Raw genomic sequence first — 18,850 nt, forward strand, 5'->3', positions numbered from 1 at the left:
ATTTTAAAGGCTAGCTTATTTGGCTATTCAGTGACTGTGTGCTTGCCCAACAAAATTAAGGTGAGTTATTGTTTAGCTTGGTGGGTTAGAAGTCACTTGGCTAAGGGTGTAGGTGTCTTCTGTGTAGCCCATACCTGTGCATGCCATCATCCACGCCCTTAACTTCCAGCCTCCCTATCTTGCAAACTTGGGCTCTTAATGAAAAAGAAGATCTGGCAGGAAAGTATAGATGAATCTCTAATATCTGTGCTATCCAATTAAATGTAGTCAAAAAAACATACTCGAAACACAAAGGATGGACTTCCCTGGTAGTGCAGTAGTTAAGAATCTGCCTGCCAGTGCACATGTTCGAGCCCTGGTCTGGGAAGATCCCACATGCCATGGAGCAACTAAGCCCGTGCGCCACAACTACTGAGCCCACGCACTGCAGCTACTGAAGCCCATGGTCTACAGCCCGTGCTCTGCAACAAAGAGAAGCCACCACAATGAGAAGCCAGCACACCTCAACCAACGGCAGTCCCTGCTCGCGGCAACTAGAGAAAGCCTGCACGCAGCAACGAAGACCCAACGCAGCCAAAAATAAATTAAAAAAAATTTTTAAAGTCTATTAAAAAAAAAAAACAAAACACCACAGGGCTTCCCTGGTGGCGCAGTGGTTGAGGATCCACCTGCCAATGCAGGGGACACGGGTTCGAGCCCTGGTCCGGGAAGATCCCACATGCCGCGGAGCAACTAAGCCCGTGCGCCACAACTGCTGAGCCTGTGCTCTAGAGCCCGCGAGCCACAAGTACTGAGCCCACGTGCCGCAACTACTGAAGCCCACGCACCTAGAGCCCGCGCGTGCTCTGCAATGAGAAGCCACCGCAATGAGAAGACTGTGCACTGCAACGAAGAGTAGCCCCCACTCGCCGCAAGTAGAGAAAGCCCGTGCACAGCAGCGAACACCCAACACAGCCAAAAATAAATAAATAAATTTATTTAAAAAAAGAAAAAAAACCCCAAACAACTAACCACCCCAGATTTAAAAAAATTTTAAAAAACCCCACAAAGGATAGCATGATTTATCGGATATTATCTGTGCCAAAACAATGGGACAACTCATCAGTACAGAAACAGAAAATGTATTTGAGATGTTTCTTTCAGCTATTCAATTTCTGAAAAGTTACTCACCCTTCTCTGGCAAAAACGAAAAACTACTACAGACAGAAATTCTTCTGTCCCTGAAGGACGCTTGAACCAAGGAAAATAAAGAGAGTTCTGGGCTAATGTATATATTTCACAAACACGGTCCCATTTCTGAAATGGAATTTCTGTGGTTTATGAAACTGCTTTCTTCATTCAAAGCTTTGAATAGTTTCAACAACTTTAGGAGAGATCAATCGTATTTTTATAATATTGAGAACACAGATTTTATGATTTCTGGAAGATTCTAATTTATTCATACAAACGGAAAAATAAGGAAGTAAAAAATATATATATTTATTTATTTTTACAATTCCAATCCTAGTGTCTGTAGTTCTAATTTGTTAAAATACTACTTCCCTGGAAATTCCCTGGCAGTCCAGTGGTTAGAACTCGGCGCTTTCACTGCTGGGGCCTGTGTTCGATCCCTTAGTTGGGGAACTAAGATCCCGCAAGCTGCACGGTGAAGCCAAAGATAAAAAGGTAAAAGAAAAAAAATACTGCTTCCCTGGCCGGCAGAACAGGTATTTTAGCTCACGGGCTGTACATCTTTTCTATGGTAAAGCACTATCATTTACCAACAAAGAGATAGGAGAGATTTCCCATAGGATTCTGAGCAAGTAAATGATTCTTCTTAATCTCACTGAAATCAAGGTGCTCTGTTTCATTTAAAAACTATGTTCAGGATACAACTGATGCCTCTTTCCTCACTGCAAGGTCATTTTTAAGTTCAGCCAGAGAGAAAGTGACTTGTCAGTGATGTGTCTCTAAAAGGACAAGGGTAGGTATCTAAAAGTGGTAGGGAAAAAATAGCTGACCTTAGGGCAGCTAGCGAGGACTTTGCCAGACCGTGGACTCTACACTGTATAAACCTCGTTGTAAGAAAAAAGCTACTTTTCAGCCCCTCTGCTGTGCCCCGCAACTCTGAAGACCTACCTTTATAACAGCAGACCTAACATTGTATTGCAATTATTTGTTTTCCCACAGATATCCTACAGAGAGTGACCGGCAGTGAGCCTGCTGTGTGACACAGTAGATGCTTAATAACTGCTTGAATGAATGTTAAATGTCTCCAAGGGGGAGTTATGCCGAGTCACAGGTGGGGTAAAGAGAAGCACTAGAGCTAAACATTTCACACCCAGCAAAGAGCTTTCGGTTTAATGAGTGGCGCCATTGCTTTATATGCTTCCAGGAATGTTCATATATTTTATCTCACTTGATCCTCACTGTAGGTCTGCAAAGTTGGCAGGACAAGTATCATTTCCATCTAGCGCCTGAGGAGATGGAGCTCTTCCCAAGTAAACTGCAGCACTCATGTCAGAGGATGGTCTTCTGATCCCCAGCCTTCACTGGGGGGCCTCGTGTGAGACAGTCAATTTAGACAACGCATGCGTGTATGTCTGGATCCCATCTGTCATGTCGATCTTTTATTTCATCCTTCCGTCTTCCTTAGAGAAAGGTAAATGAAAGTTGTTGTCTTCCCAGACCCGGCATGTTTGGCTAGCTGGAAGTCGGTCGCCTTCTTGGGAACATCTTAAGAACAGGAAGCAGTAAGGTAGGCCAGGAAGCAACGGTGGGCTGTGCTCTTCACCTCTACCCGTTTTGTAAACAGCTCTGCGGGTCTGGGTGATGTTTAGGTCTGTGAGTGCCTGGGCTCCTGACTACCCAGTGCGAGCTCTCAGAGGGACCCATTGGCCGAGCACAGCTTTCGCCACCACTGGGAGGTGGCTCATAGATGTGTGCTGTGTTTAAGGAGGATTCTACTGTGCAATTGTATGACCTTCTATTTACACATTATTGGACTGAAGGAATTCCTGAATTTTTAAAATTGAAGTTTTACTATGTTTTCAAGGACATTCTGTGTATATTCCAAAGTCTAGCATTGGTCCTTCTGTATAGGAGGTTATAACTACTTGCTGAACAAAGGAGGTGCATAGAAGTATTTTGTATATTATGGACTGACACCCCAAAAGGCTTCCCCTCCACCAACCCGTGAATATCTGGGCCATTTGTGCAGATGCTGACTTCCAGCCATTGATTCAATTTCAGAAGAAACACCACTCTTGTCTATACATCAGTGTTTGTGAAATCATTTGAACACTTTATCACATTAGCCTTTACCAGAAGAGGAAACTGAGAAAATGATGGGAATTATTGAGTGCTAACAGTGGCAAACTTTCATCTCATGGTATCTTTGACTCCTTGGATTTAGGCTGGTCAACTCTGTGGACCATTGTAGAGAAAAAGACATTTTGTTAAAGATTTCTGCCTAAAATTTGAGGTGTAACTTGGGGTGCTATAATCTGGGACCTTTTAGAGAACTCCCTCCCCTCCCTTTACAACATGCAAATATAGTTTGATTTTTGTTCTTTTCAGTTTATAAACATTTCAGAAATATACTTTATAAGAAAGTGAGTTAACTGTCATTGTTTAGGGAGATGACAAATGTTTATTATAAAGATCTTTAAATGGTGTTTATTAAAGAGTAATTGAACAGTTTTTCCAAATTATAGAAACAGCTTTTTATGGATGTTGTGACTGGGTCTGGATCTAAACCCGAGTCACAGAGACTGCGGTGTTGTTCGCAGGCAGCCACTAATTGGGAGGGGCCCTCGATCAGGTGGCTGGAATGTTCTGGCTCTGAGTTACTCAACTGTACCCAGTGGATGATCTCTGTTCAGGGTTCTCTGCTGCTCTCAGGTAGACTGAAGTCCCAGGAAGGCCACCACCACTGACTTGTGGGAAAAGCTGTTTCAAAAGGGATGGGTCGGGGGAGAAGCTGCTCAGGGGCACGCAAGAGAGGAGTGGTCCCAAGGTTTTTTTGTTGTTTTTGTTTTTTTTGGTACGCGGGCCTCTCACCGCCGCGGCCCCTCCCGCCGCGGAGCACAGGCTCCGGACGCGCGGGCCCAGCCGCTCCGCGACACGCGGGATCCTCCCGGACCGGGGCACGAACCCGCGTCGCCCGCATCGGCAGCCGGACTCCCAACCACTGCGCCACCAGGGAAGCCCCCAAGGTTTTTAAATAAAATTTGGAAGCGGTCTGGGGTGGAAGTCTTTGCCATTTCTCGTTTAAAATGACTGACCATCACCAGGCAAAATAAAAGACACTGCGATTTATAGTTTCATGGTACCCTATGGGAACTGACTGTAGTGGATTCCTCTTTATCTTCATGCTAAAGAAATTAGTTATTTACGGTGAAGACTTCTCCAGAAAGCGGTGGTTCTGGGTAAAAATCGTTTTACACGTCGGAAAACATGCTTCTGAGGCAATCTTCTGAATTACTGGAATAAAAGAAAATTCAAAAAGAGTCTCCGAACAAAACCTCATCATCTAAGCATTCTCTCCTCAACTGTTTGTAGCCAAAGCTTGGCTGGCACCGTTTTCAGGGATAAGCAGAAGTAAAAGTTTAATAAGTAACTGTCCAATCGAATGACTTATTTTTTAGCCTATTTCCACCCGGGGGCCGTAGAAATCCTCAAAAGCTGGGGCCCTGCTTTCCTGGCTACGGCGGCGACGCGCGGAGCGCACGCCCCGGCCAGCGCATGTCCACCCCTCGGCCGGCCGCGCGCTGGGAGCGCGCGGGTGCCGGGCCTCCGCCCCTTGCATGTTACTCAGGCCCCGGCGCGGAGGGCGGAGCCGCGGGCCGGTGGCGCAGGTGGGGAGGGGCGGCCGGTGCGAGTCGGTGACACCCGATGGGGCGGGGAGGCGCGGCGGCCGCACCCCGCCCTGGGAAGAAACCGGCCAGGTGTGGCTTCGGCAGCGTCGGGTGCCAGCGGGGAGGAGACTCGAGCCCCAGCCGACCAACACCACCACCCCGCCACGGCCCTGCTCCTCTGCGTCCTCGCCGCCCTGAGAGCCGCAGCCCTCGCTCCCGCTTCCACTCCCGGCCCGTCGCTGTCCCCGGCGCCAGACGCCCGACGCCCGCCCGCCGTGCCGCGCTCGCAGTGTCCAGAACGGCCGCGGTGGAGAGGCGCGTCCTCGCGATCCTTCTGCGCCCCCAGCCCAGTCCCCGGTTTGGGCCTCTCCTGGGAGCCCCTCGCTCTCTCCGAGCCGGCCCGCCCTCGCGTCCGCCTCGGCGCTGAGCGGCGCTCCGAGTGCCAGCCAACATGAGCTGCAACGGAGGCTCCAGCCCGCGGATCAACACGCTGGGCCACATGACCCGCGCCGAGTCCGGCCCCGACCTGCGCTACGAGATGACCGGCGGCGGGGGCGGGGGCGGCAGCAGCGGTGGTGGGGGCACCAGCAGGATGTACTACTCCCGGCGCTGCACGGTCACCGACCAGAACTCGGACGGCTACTGGTGGGTACCGGGCCGACCCGGAGCGCGCGGTGTGCGTGGGCCGGGGTCTCTACACTCCCCTAGCACCCTGGGACCGGGACGGACCGTCGACCTCTGACCGACGAGGAAGCTCAGGTCCAGAAAGGGGACAGTCTCTTTGTCCGAGGTCATGCACGCATTTCCTGTTCGCGCTGGGGCAAGACCGAGTGTCCCGGCGCACCGCGCAGACCGGGTGGGCATGTGCGCCAACCCGCAGAGGAGCGTCTCCTTCGCTGCCGGCGGGGACTCGGGCCCCCCTTCTCGCTTCCTGCGTGCCGGGGCCCAAGGCCAGCCAGCGAGAGTGCAGGCAGGGCGCGGCGGACGGCGGGGGTCCCGGCTGTATCCGGGACTGTCCCCAGCGAGGCCTCGCCTTTGTCCCGGGCCGCAGGTGGGAGGTCAGGCGGGCGTGGCTGCGACCACTAAACCCAATCTCTCGAACTGTAACCAAAAGTAAAACAGCGAGGGGAGCGGGGCCTCCGGCCTGTCGGGTAGCCAGCGTGGACGTGGCTCTCGGCTTTGGCTAGTGGCTCATCGCAAGCTCGTGGTCACCCCGAGACCACGTCCGCAGCGGCGCCTGGGCTGCCCGGCCACCCGGGGGCTTTTGTGCAGAGGCTGCGCGTCCCGGTAGCTCGGGGTTGCGGGTCGAGAAGGCCCCGCCTCGGCCTCGCCTGCTACCCAAACCAAGTTTCCCGGCGGGAGCGGCTGCCTGTCCCCCCAGCCCGGATCAGCCGCGCGGCAGCCCCCGCCAGCGAGCACACCTGTGGCCCCGCGCCTGCGCCCTTTGTTTCCCGGTTTTTAAAAAGCATCCGAGGAACAGCCTCAGTGTCTCGGTGGCAGAGCGCGGGCGCAGGGTCTTGCGCTCTGAGCGGGATAGCGCGGGCAGGGGCCCGTGGCGGGGAGGCTCCGCGTACCATCCCGGCCGGCCCGCGATGCTGGGGGCGCCCTGGGAAGAGGGCGGGGTCTGCCTCTCCGAATCATCCGGGAAACCCAGGTTGGGGAGAGGGAGGTCAATCGGGTGCGGGTGGAGAAAGATAATGAACGTACATTTACCCGGTCCCCGGAGCCGGACTCTCCCACGTGAGCCGTGAGAATTTTGCGGCTCTCACCCCCCTTTCCCGCCCCCTGCAAGTCCTTCCCTTGTAGGGCTTCGGGGGAAGAGGCCTGAGTTCCAGAACTTTGTCGACCTAGCCTTGTGGCCTTAGGCTGGGGAGGAGCAAACTGAATACACTCCAGGGGTTTTTTGTTTTGCCAGCAGTTTTGGGGGCCGGGACGGACTACTCGACTTGCAACCTGCTTTCTGCTTCGATTTATTCATTTCTTTATCTTCCCGGAGCACCTTGAAAATTTATTTTCTCTTTTTGAGCTAGCAAAGAATTGTCTCAATCTTGGAGCTCTTTCTTTAATGAACAAAATGCACCTGGGGGTTTCCAGGAAAAAATACGCCAAACCATTAGGGAGACTGGGGAGAAATTTTTGCTCGTTTACACTTTGGTTTTTAAGTTTGTTTGAAAAGTTGGCCAACCATTTAAATCTGAAACTTTACTTTTCCCTCCCAGTCTTGCAGTATTTGGAAAGCACATGCTTTTGAATCCACACATTTAAATCCAAGTCAGAATTTGCAAGGTTGCTTCTTTCCTGCATTTATGAACCAGGTGGTTTTTTGGTTTTTTTGTTCCTTTTTTTTTTTTGAATATGATTCTGTTATCTTAGCGTCCCTATGTTTTAAGTTGACAATAAACATGGCTGTTAATGGAATATTTCACTCCCTTGACTTCTTGTAGAAGTAAATTTGTAATTAATATCTGGGTTAATGACCTGCATAAAGATACCCGGTTTATAAGGATGCTTCACCGAACGTTAAATTTGGGCGAGGCTTGATGTTTTCTCCTAGTATAGCATCATTTCTTGTGTTCGGTTTTTCCAACCTAAAGGCTGTTGATAAACCTGTCAAGTTTTAACATCTCCCCGGGAAGGGGAAAGAGACTCTAGTGAAAAGTGACCTAACTCGGAGGGAGGTTGTTTTTCTGCGCGTTGCTGTCGAGCTGCCAAGGGCCGCGGGGCGGCAGGCTGGGGGCTTGAGTCAGCATGTGGCCGGCGTTCTTTCTGGATCCAGGTACTGGAGTTTCCCCAGGCCTGTCCCGGCCTGCGCTTGTGCTACTTGCCCTTAGAAACGAAGCGTTGTCACAATACACAGTAGCCCGCAAACGCTGAGGTCTGCATTTTAAAATAAGGACGACTGACTGGAGAGGGTCGGGGTCCGCACCGCACCTGTTTTCCTAGGGTTTTTAGCGTCTTGTGCGGAAGGATTTGTTTGGCCCTGGCACGCACTTGGCAGAAGCAGGATGGCAGCTCTGACTCGACTGCCCTCTGCTAAGTGAATGATGATGAAGGATTTTAAAAGCACTTTTCTGACCGAAAGTTTTTCTAAATAGAGGTGTTTTGTTTTTAAAGCGACAAAACCAAAAAACCCCTAAAAAACCAGTATGAAAACGACTGGTTGCATCTAAACTCCTTTATTTCTAAAACTCCCACTTTATTGGCTGAATCAGATTGGTGATTTTTTTAATGATCAATGTGTGCATTTAGCCCTTCCCTAAATAAGCTAATTTGAGTGTGTCCAGAGCCCAAATCTTATTTTTCCTTTGAAAGTGACTTTACAGCCTCTTGCCTTTGTCCTTTATTTAGTAACACTTGTCACTGTTTAGGACCGGATATTTCTCACTCTGATTATCCCTCGTTCCCCCACCTGTCTTTTGTGTCTTTGTTTTACCCTGCATGGGATCTGCAACGACTTTATTTACCTTCTTCCGCTGCTTTTCTTGATATTTTAAAGTTTGGTACATGTTTCATGCTTGATCATTTAAGATGTTTATTTTTGAAAAATTTAAACTTTGGATTTTTCTCGTATGAGATGCTATATTGTTTTCAATGATGGCAGAATTACACTGGTCTTCTTCCTGTAGTTAAAAGAAATTACAAATCTGTAGTGAAATTTGGTGGCCAAGTGACAGAGTCCCCCAGTTAGATCTTCCGCCGATCAAAGTGTGGAATTTGTAGGAGGCTTACAAACCAAATACAGTCACTAAGCTTCAGAAATATGTGCATAAAATGGTAATGCTTACATTTCTCCAGAACTCTTGATTTCCAAAGCGGAATATGTGTGATCACTATCTGATACCTATTTTAAAGTTTGCTTTAAACTACCTTTTAAAAGAAGCCTGTTTCTCAGCATGAAGTTAAACAGGCGCATTTACATTTAATTTTAGAGTGGAAGGGGGTCCTGAGGAGGACAGAAACCTCACTTTTCCACTTTAGAGACAAATTAAGACTTGCCCCAAATCCCGGAGTCCACCATGGCCGAGCTGGCATGAGAATCAGGGGCTCCTCCCTCTGCCCTCTGGCATCCTGTGCGTTTAGACCATGTACTGGTGTATGAGACTGGACAGCCCTGTACTTACAGGATGAAAGTACCTCAAGTCCATGTATTCATTCATTCATTCAGCCAGTATTTCCTGAGCATCTGCTGTGCGTTAGATGTCGGGGAGATTCAAAGGTGAAAATACAAAGACTTCTGGAAGGGAGCAGATGCTCTTTAGAGGAAGATAAGTACATGAGTACTATAATACAAACGGATAATGCACAGGAGCGGTACCCATGACTCAGAGGCTTCGTAAGGGGACAAGATAACATCTGTAGTGGCGGCACTAGTAAGATTTTATTATAAAGGAAGTGGTGTTGACTTGGACTTTGGAGAATTTCAGTTGGTAAAGAGAGTGGGCAGAGAGTGCACCTGGAGGAGAGAAGAGCATGAGAAAAGTGTGAGAAGTGGAAAAGCAGGCGCAACTTCAAGGCCTAGAGAGTGGTCTCCTTTTGGAGCATTCGCTTAAGTGGGGAAACAGTGAGACGGAAGGAGGGAGGACGGGCTGGGGCCACGAATCACGGTGGTGGGCTAGGGTTAGGCACAGGGGAACCCTTGCAGGTCTCATCCGAGCCAGTGAAGGTCTCCTTTGAAGGAGCAGAGAGATAAGACCGACGCAGGAAGCCATAGGATTGTTGCTGTGGCCAGCAGTGTGTGGGAGGGGTTGCCTTAAGGAAGCAGTTATACCAGTGAAGGAGGGAGGTGAAAGTCTGGTCGAGGTTGGTGGCAGTGGGACAGGAGGTAGATGTGATGGAGTGACAGCTTCAGCTCAGAACTGGATCAGAGAGGCAAGGGAGAGGGAGAAAACAGGCTTAGAGTTGGCTGACTCAGAATGGTTATTCTAAATATTTTTCTGGGAAACGATGGCAAAGTAAGCTTCAGGGTAGCTTAATATATGGGAGTAGTAACACTTACATAGTGACTAAGTTTGAGTAGGTTATATATTTTATACAAACATCAGATCAGTGGTTAATAATAGTTACCATTGCCTGGCCAACACCCACCATGTGCCAAGTATATTGTTATCTCAAGCCTCACGACAAACTTCCCATTTCACAGGTGGGAAACTGAGGTTAAAAGAGTTAGATGACTTGGCTTAGGTCAAGCAGCTAAGCTAGTAATTGAGCTGCATTTGAATCCAGTATACCACGATGGTGCAAGAAAAGACCTAACTTCAGTTATTAGAATTCACCTCTTCTTGTAAACTCTTCTATCCAATAGGGGTTTTTACTTCTTTTTAAATTGTTGCATTCCTGGGAAATATTTCATAGCCATTGTGTTCCTGCATTCACACTCCTGTAGAGTTTCCATCTGCTGAGGAATGAAGGACAGTGGGATGCTGCGTTAAGCCTGCTGAATGTCAGGCACCAGCTTCCAGCAAGTAGTTAATCTTTTCTGTAAACATGGGCGTAATTCCATTGTCGTCCGGGCGCCTGAAATGTCTTGGGAAAGACAAAAAAGTGCTGATGCCTCCACGCTGACATCTTCGGGTGGAGCTGAGGAGGGCTTGGGTGTGTCTCCGGGAGTGTTAACTCAGCCCTCAGCCAGCCAGTCTTTCCAGACTTTTCAAAGGTTCTGGAAGAAGCGCCTCAGTCCCGAGGCCTTGGTGCCTGGGGCCCTGCCGCCCCGCCCTTTGCTTTTTCTCCGGCTCCCTCTGGCCCTCCTGGGAAAATGGGCAGGGGTGGTTCTGATGTTGAAGCCACTGCCCCACGGACCCCAAGCCTCAGCATGCCATAAAATGCCAGGGCAGCCCCATCACGTGCACCTTACCACCAGCACCTTGGGCTGGGAGGGTCCAGGACCTTCAGAGACCTCAGGAATGTGAAGTCTACATTTCATGAAAATGAGGACACCAGAGTGAGAGGCTGCAGGCCGTAGGTGTGAGTTTTTTGCCTGGAATTCAAATGTGTGACATGCAAACGTAATATCCCTTGCTTCGTAAGGTACCTGAAAAAAATTAAAAAGGAGTTGGCCTCTTGGTGGATAACCAGATAACTTGTAAACGATTTTTTTTAGGCATCAGAATGAATGTAAGTTCTCACATAGGGAAGGAATTCAAAACAGAAATCCCTGTTTTGGCCTTGAATTTGTAAGGGTCAAATATTCATCCCCATTTAATAAAGGAAAGGAAAGCATCTTTTTCTGAATTTTCTGATCCCTTCAAAAAGATGTCTTTCACGCAGTTAAAATGTATCTCTGTCTTTGAATTGTCTCAAACTTTTTTTTAGGTCTGGTAGATAATTTTAGGAATTAAAAATTACCTGAGAAAGTCTCACACTTAATACCCAATCATCATTTCTTCTTCTTTCCTTTTTTTCACTTCTCACCCCACCTCCAGTGTGCTTGCAGGATATCCTTAACATTGTGAACTGGGTGAACTGCACAATCATGCACTGGGGCGAAAAACACAAAATGAAAAATAAAAGCAAAATCTAAGAATCATATCACAACAGCAGCTTCCCCTGTACGAACGATCTCGCAGCGAGGATTTAGTTTCTGCCGGGCTTTACAGACCTCACTGGCTGCTTCTCTCAACATCAGGCCAGCCCCGAGAGGTGACTGGGTTCCTGCAGAAACCCTAGGCCCCGCGAGTCTACTAACTTGCTCCGAGTCACAGGCTGTCCAGCCAGAAGTGGCTGAGAACGGGGTGGACCCCAAACTCTTTATGAAGTTAATGATCTGTGATCAGGTTGCCCTCCCCGGCCCCCACCCAAGCCACCAGAAACTGTGAAAATAGCAAACATGGAAAGGCAGTGGAACTTTTATTAGAGTACCGCTTCCAAAGCTCCTGGGTGAGGACAAGATGAAGGTCCAGAGGAGGCCTTCTTCCTAAAATTGATAAGAGAAAACCTTTTTTTTTTTTTTGGAGGTACGCGGGCCTCTCACTGCTGTGGCCTCTCCCATTGCGGAGCACAGGCTCCGGACGCGCAGGCTTGGTGGCCATGGCTCACGGGCCCAGCCGCTCCGCGGCATGTGGGATCTTCCCAGACCGGGGTACGAACCGTGTCCCCTGCATCGGCTGGCGGACTCTCAACCACTGCGCCACCAGGGAAGCCCCCCCTTTTTTTTCCCACTATTGGTGGGGAATTGGGGTGCAGTAGATGCGCTACCTGATTGAGCTTTGGAAATCAGGGTAATGAGTAGTAATATCTTCATATCAGTCTTCGATTTGCCTTTGTTTTTCTTCTACTTTCCTAAACCAAACAAACATACGTTAAGGACCTTCTGGGTGAGGAACTCTGTGCTGTTAGGTGCACATAGGAGCCGAAAGTGACTAAGGTGTGAGACTTTGCTCTCCAGGTGTGGGCAGACAGGTGTGTAAATAATTCGTTCAGAAGGAGGGCAAAGATGTGCCAGGAAAACTCTGTGGAGGCGGAAGCACTTGGTGTGTAACTTCTGATACGTGACATTTCCACTGATGTGTTTAGTGAGTCTTGGAGGTAGGGTATTGTCCTTAAATGAAGACGTAAATTTTTTTTTTTTACAAACTCCATGGATGTTTTTCTTTTTACTTAAGATCTTTTAAAGAAACTCAAAATAACGTATGGAACATGTTTGAAACATTGTAAGGAGCTCAGCAGATCGGTTTTAGATCAATATGAATGCAAATAAGTTTTAAGATCAGTATTAATGCATTACATAATTATCATCATTTCCATCAAGTCTTCATTGACTTTTTCCAAGGTCATTATTCCATGAATCCGAATACACGTGAGACATAATTTCCGGCACACATCCAGGACCTTATGTTGATGGAATGAACCAAAAGAAGAGAGAGAGAGTGGGGGAGAGAGAGAGAGAAGGGGCAAAGGAAAGAGGAAGGAAGGAAAGAAGGAACCCAATGGGAGAGAAAGTATTGGGTTGGCCAAAAAGTTCCTTCTGGTTTTTCCATAGACTCTTACGAACTGTTTGGCCAACCCAGTGTATATACAAAAATAAATCCAGAGTTACGTGGCACCGGCCAAGTGTCTAATGAACAGAATAGATGATTGTAAAATGACTTTCATAAAGCAAGGAGAGTAACTATTAATAAATATCTTGTAATGCTTCAAGACTCTCTTCAAAGTATTTGTCTTGTATTTTTGTCTATAATATTCTTGGGAAAAGTGTGAAACTAGTGGCTTCACAGTTAATTTTGGGGTCTTATTTTTTTAAGAAAAGACTGTTATTTGGAGGTAGTAAAATAAAACATCGGAAGCTCTTTAATACTGTTCACACGTTCATGTGGCCCAGACCATGTTTTCCTTTTAGCCTCTGATGAAGGGATCTTTATGTAAACTGTTGGAACCCTTACTTGTTTAAACAAGTTTTAGAATGAATTTTCAAAAAAAGTGTAGGCAGGTTCTTTGTTGTATGAATAATTTGTCTTTGTAAGTTTGAAAATAAGAGAAGATTTCAGAAAGGTTAAAGACTTTTAAGGACAAATGTTATATTTTCAAGGCCAGCTATTAATTTTAGTTTAGAAGTCAATATTTTTTGATTGATTTGACCCAAATGAACTTTCTTTTCTTTCTTTCTTTTTTTTTTTGCATGACTTCTTTCATCTTCCATGACACGGAAATGGGACTTAAAAATTGAACTCTGACCTCGTTAGTTCAATTCCTAACATGGCTTAAAATCTCTGCACCCCTAATACCAATATGTACCAGTGTTGAAAATTTCTTTGAGGCTAGGGATTTTTAAAGTCCTTATATGCTTGTTAAATAAGTATTTATTTTAAAATGATTTCTTCCGCTATGATGGAATTTTGCATTTTCCCAAATTGCACTGTGTGAAGAGGAAACTTCATTACCTTTACACAGAACATAGACTTCTAGATTATTTTCAGTAGGAGGAGTGAGTTTAGTGGTCTCATAAAATAAAGTTACAGATCAAAGGAGCTAAGGAAATCTTAGCTAGCACCTAGCCCAAAAAATGAGAAAACTGAGATCTAGAATATTTCTGAGGTAAACGACAAAAGACCTAAAATTATGTGAAAAAATATGATTTTTGACTTAAAAAGTTCTGAATGACACACAACATGCCCGTGTTCCCTGAAGCATGCTCTCCTGGCTCTCCTGCTGAAGGGTCCAGCCCTGCACAGCATCTGAGTGAGTGTCTAGTGAGTCGAAATCCTCTCCACGGACACTTCCTTCTTGATTTAAGTACAGTCATTTCTGTGTGGATCCTTCACTGGGCGGGGACAAGCAAGCTGAAATGTGAAGGTGGATTCTCTTTTCTCATCAATAAACCTCAGGGGCCTGAGTTGTCCTTCCACCTGCTCGATTTGATGGTCTGTTTCCCAAGGATGTTCAGACGGAAGTGAGATGCTTACAGATGACAAACGGGACATGTAGATCTTACTTTAAGGACCAGACACAGTCTTGAAAAGTTGTGCCTAAGGAAATTTGGTTAATTAGATCATACTTTCCTACAGACAAATCACAATACCAAAGATTCTTCATTACATTGTTCTAACACTTTAGCTTTTCTTTCTTTTTACTTTTAGAAAGATTAGATTGTTGTGAGGACGGTTGTTCATCTATTCCTAAAATGCCGAGGCAAACACATACGGTTTTAGTGGCTATCAAGGGCATGTATGGTGAACATAGGCCTGTTGGTGAAGCATGAATAATTCTTTCCAGTATCATTAACAGCATATGAAGTTACCGTTTTGGTGTTTTTTTGTTTTTGTTTTTTTTTACCTTTTTGTTTTTTAAGTGCAAGTCCACCAATATTTTAAGCCAGCGTTTAATTGCCTCACCTCTTTTTCCTTAGTTCATTTCTAAGTGTCATGTAACTAACTACTCTAGTAGTTGGGTAAAAAGAGCCGAAGAGTTTCATATTTTGTTGGCAAATGAATTTAGTGTCATAAATTCATTTTTGAAAGACTTGTGTATACACTTTGGAACTTTCATTCACAAGTGAGTTTGGCCTCTCTGCTTCTTTTTTATTTTTTGTACATTTTTATCCTGGAATAATTTTAGGATTATAGAAAAGCTGCAGAGATAGAGGGAGTTCTCCTACACCTCACCCAGTTTCCCCATCTCCCTCTGTCTTAGCACTCACTGTGTTAGTTTTTACAGTAGCACACGTTATTAAATCATTTCAGAAACTCTTGACTTTCCACTGTGCTAAGAGAGAGCCCTTTCCTTTGTATGCAAGGGACTGGCATTCTCTGTGGGAATCACCCTCTGAACCCAACTGCTGACCAGAATTACTAAATGTTTCAGAAGAAAGGGCCTCTCATGCCCCTTCATTAAAGAAAACAAATCTAATTACACAGGACCTCCCTAATTACTTACCCATCCTAGACTTCTCAGTGATGTTTCTGTATTTCTCCCTTTGTCTCTCTTTTTTCTTTTTTTCCCTTTGTCTCTTGAATTTCTTTCCTCCCTATTATAATGGGTGCATTTTGGAAAGTGTTCTAAGTCAAGTGGAATTTTGCACAAGTTTTGACAACGGATGGAGTCCTGTTAACATCTCAGCAATCCGAGAAGTGTGCCAGGTTTCCTGTCTGATTCTGAGTGGCAGGCAGAGAAGGGCAGCATTCATGCGGGGGGGGTGTGTGTGTGTGTGCGGTGCCCTGGTGTTGATGGGTGGGCAGTGCCAGGGCCTGCCTGGAGGAGCTGCGGCCTCACCTGGCACTGGTTCCCAGGAGAGCTGGTTTCTCACCCTCATACTTTCAGCCAGGGCTGGCTTGCAGGGAAGCCTGGCCGGCAGAGAGAGAAAGCGCCTGTCCGATGTGAAATGAGGCGGAATCAAGGGGCAGTGGGAGAAGTTTCCCACATTCTTGTGACTTTACCCTATCTCTGCCTAGTACAGCCTGTGCTTTTCAAACGTTTTTTTTAAACAGTGAAATTCTTTCTTCATTATTTATTTATTTAAAAAGTTTATTTATTGGGACTTCCCTGGTGGCACAGGGCTTAAGACTCTGAGCTCCCAATGCAGGGGACCTGGGTTCGATCCCTGGTCAGGCAACTAGATCCCACAAGCATGCTGCAACTAAGACCTGGCGCAAATAAATAAATAAAATAAAAATTAGAAAAAAAAATTTATTTATTAATTTATTTATTTTTGGCTGCTTTGGGTCTTCGTTGCTGCGCGTGGGCTTTCTCTAGTTGCGGAGCACGGGCTCGGTAGTTGCGGCTCGCGGGCTCTAGAGCACAGGCTCGGTAGTTGTGGTGCACGGGTTTAGTTGCTCCGCCGCATGTGGGATCTTCCTGGACCAGGGCTCGGAGGCCCCCAGGACCCGTGTGTCCTGCATTGGCAGGCGGATTCTTAACCACTGCGCCACCAGGGAAGTCCGGAAATTCTTTCTTTAAAACGCACACAGACACCCTTCCCGACACAGACACACATAAAAGAAAGTGCAGTACATTGAACAGGCGTCTGTTTTATCTGAAAGCTCAAGCCGGCCTGGCTGGTAGCTCAGAAGCCCTGGAGGAACTCAGCTTTCTTGTAGGACATTCATAAGACCTTTCCTGAACGTTAATAATTTAATGTGCTTTAAATCTCTCTTAAACTAAGCCGTAGCGGGCTGTGCTGTAGCATAATGTATCCTGGCAAATTAAAAAGTTAAGACTTGTTTTATGATAGATTACTCTTTCTACTTGTATCTGGAGCAAACTGAATTTCTGTAATCTCCTTCTTTAAAATGTAGAATATCTACAACATTCTTCTTAAATACCACGGTCGTTTTAAGGTTTCTGCTACCTGTCTTCCAGAATAGCGCTACATTTGACATACACATGTGGGTGAGCATCATTGTACAGGATAATATTCTGGGGTCATCCTGAAAGGAAAAGTGGCTTCTTTTTGCATTAAAGATATTTAAATTTCCCATCACTTTCTTTACCCCATCCTTCCTTTACCATTATCAGCTTTTTCTGGTTGCAGAAAATATTTTTGCAGAATAAGCTTTTCTTTCGTCTCCTACAATTGTCCTCAGCCAGACTGGTCAAAGAAACCCTGCAGCTCTGGGTCTGATGCCACCTTTCCCAGGACTGGTGATGGCATTGATGTGGGATGAAGGGAGAGGGGTGACAGAGAAGATGCTGGAAATGTGTTTTCACAACTCAAAAGGATATTTCTGGATTAGATTTTATACCAGAAAAAAAAAAAAAAAAAAAAACTTGGTGTGAAGGTTAGTACAATTTGAAAAAGTTCTGTAGATTAGAAAATAGTATTCCATCATTTTTAAATGTCTTGCTTTTGGTAATTGTACTGTGGTTATATAATGGAATGGCTTTGTTCTTAGGAAATACATGCCGGAATATTTTGGGATAAAGAAGCGTGATTGTTCTCAAATGGCTCAGAAACATGTATATATACTATACATAGATATACACACATACAGGGGGGAGGGGAACAAAGAGACATGGCCAATGTGAACAATTGGGCAGTCTGGGTGAAGGGCCTACTGAAGTGTTTTTGTCTTGTTTTTGCAGCTGTTTTGAAAGTTTAAAATGAGTTCAAAATTGAAAAAAAATTTTCATATTTTCTTTCTTTGTGTTTGCTCATCAGTCAAACCGGAACGATGTCCAGGCAGAACCAGAACACCATCCAGGAGCTTCTGCAGAACTGCTCGGATTGTTTGATGCGGGCCGAGCTGATCGTGCAGCCGGTAAGCTTTCTTTTTCTCCTAAAGTACTGTCCACACCTGGTTTTGTACCTGGTTTTGCTCCTGGTTAACTTAGACTCAGAGCCCTGACCTGTGCATTCTCTCCCCGCCCTCCTAGTGTTTAGAGATGCTTTTTCTCAAAACAGACGAGAGCGGGATGTCTGTCTTCCTAACTTACTTGCAATGTTGGCTTAACAATGGGAACCAGTTTTCACATAGTTTTTTTCCCAACAAATATTTACACTACGGATTAACACCCTTTTGGAATTGCAACAACCTGTTGTCATTTCTCTGATTTTGTAATGCTTTCTTTTCCTAGAGGTGCAACCTGACGTGTTTATGTCACTGGATTGTCATGGGTTGTGATGTACACCATCAATTGAATGTCTTTTTTCAGGAAAATTTACCATCTTGTGAGAACACTTCTACATGAGAAACATTACAAAATATGGATAAATAAGCAACTGAAAATTGAGGGGAAATGGTAACATTCGTGAAAGCTCACAGTATTTCTTGATGTTACAGAGATAACTTAGGATCTTATTGAAACAGGCTTAGAAGGCACGAGACCCATGATATTTTCCGAGTATCCGTCACCCAGCTCCCCACAAAGGTGGCCATCTCACTAAGTATCACCCATCATCAAAACCAGGAAATTGATTGGCTCAATACAATTAACTAGACAGCTTTCTTTTTAAGAACCAAAAAGTTATCTCCCACAAGTTGCAGGAAGAGCTCAGTTTGTGTGTAAAAAAGACCTCATCTGGGGGCTTCCCTGGTGGCGCAGAGGTGGAGGGTCTGCCTGCCGATGCGGGGGACGTGGGTTCGTGCCCCAATCCGGGAGGATCCCACATGCCGCAGAGCGGCTGGGCCCGTGAGCCATGGCCGCTGGGCCTGCGCTTCCAGGGCCTGCGCTTCCAGAGCCTGTGCTCCGCAGCGGGAGAGGCCACAGAGGTGAGAGGCCTGCGTACCAGAAAAAAAAAAAAAAGACCTCATCTGGTACAGTGTTCTTATCACAGTGAAATTACAGTTAGATGAGTGTCCTGTGAAAATAAGAAAGATAGGCATTTAACACTGAAGTAAGAGAAAGGTCAGCACTCTGTGAATATGCTTTTAAAGGGGTCTGAAAATTTAAAATATAGGCTACAAATTTTGCTTCAAGAATCTCCCTAATTTACCTCCCTATTTCAAACTAATAAGACAACTTTCAGTTAGAGACTTTTTGCACTTCCGTGGAACGGGGCAGGGGACTTATAATATTTAAGTTTATAGCGGAAGCTTTTGCTTCTAGTAATACGCGTAAAGCTTTTCTCTCCAGTATTATGTGTT

At 46.1% G+C, this 18,850-nt stretch overlaps 1 protein-coding gene across 3 annotated transcripts in view; it reads left to right on the forward strand.

The window, feature by feature from the left end:
* Window positions 1-2,555: 2,555 nt before the first annotated feature.
* Window positions 2,556-18,850, forward strand: part of DSP (desmoplakin) — a 44,887-nt gene continuing 28,592 nt past the window's right edge. Inside the window, exons 1-2 of one of the 3 annotated variants that reach the window (XM_033863815.1) lie at window positions 2,556-2,641; window positions 17,425-17,524. In XM_033863815.1, coding sequence (XP_033719706.1) covers window positions 2,571-2,641; window positions 17,425-17,524 — 171 coding nt within the window. In that variant the 5' untranslated portion in view covers window positions 2,556-2,570. Of the gene's footprint in view, window positions 2,642-4,996; window positions 5,484-17,424; window positions 17,525-18,850 lie in introns of those variants that run through there. The other 2 variants (XM_019944970.3, XM_019944971.3) reach the window with 2 other exon arrangements.

This window comes from Tursiops truncatus, chromosome 10, assembly GCF_011762595.2.
Source record: "Tursiops truncatus isolate mTurTru1 chromosome 10, mTurTru1.mat.Y, whole genome shotgun sequence".
Taxonomy (NCBI): domain Eukaryota; kingdom Metazoa; phylum Chordata; class Mammalia; order Artiodactyla; family Delphinidae; genus Tursiops; species Tursiops truncatus.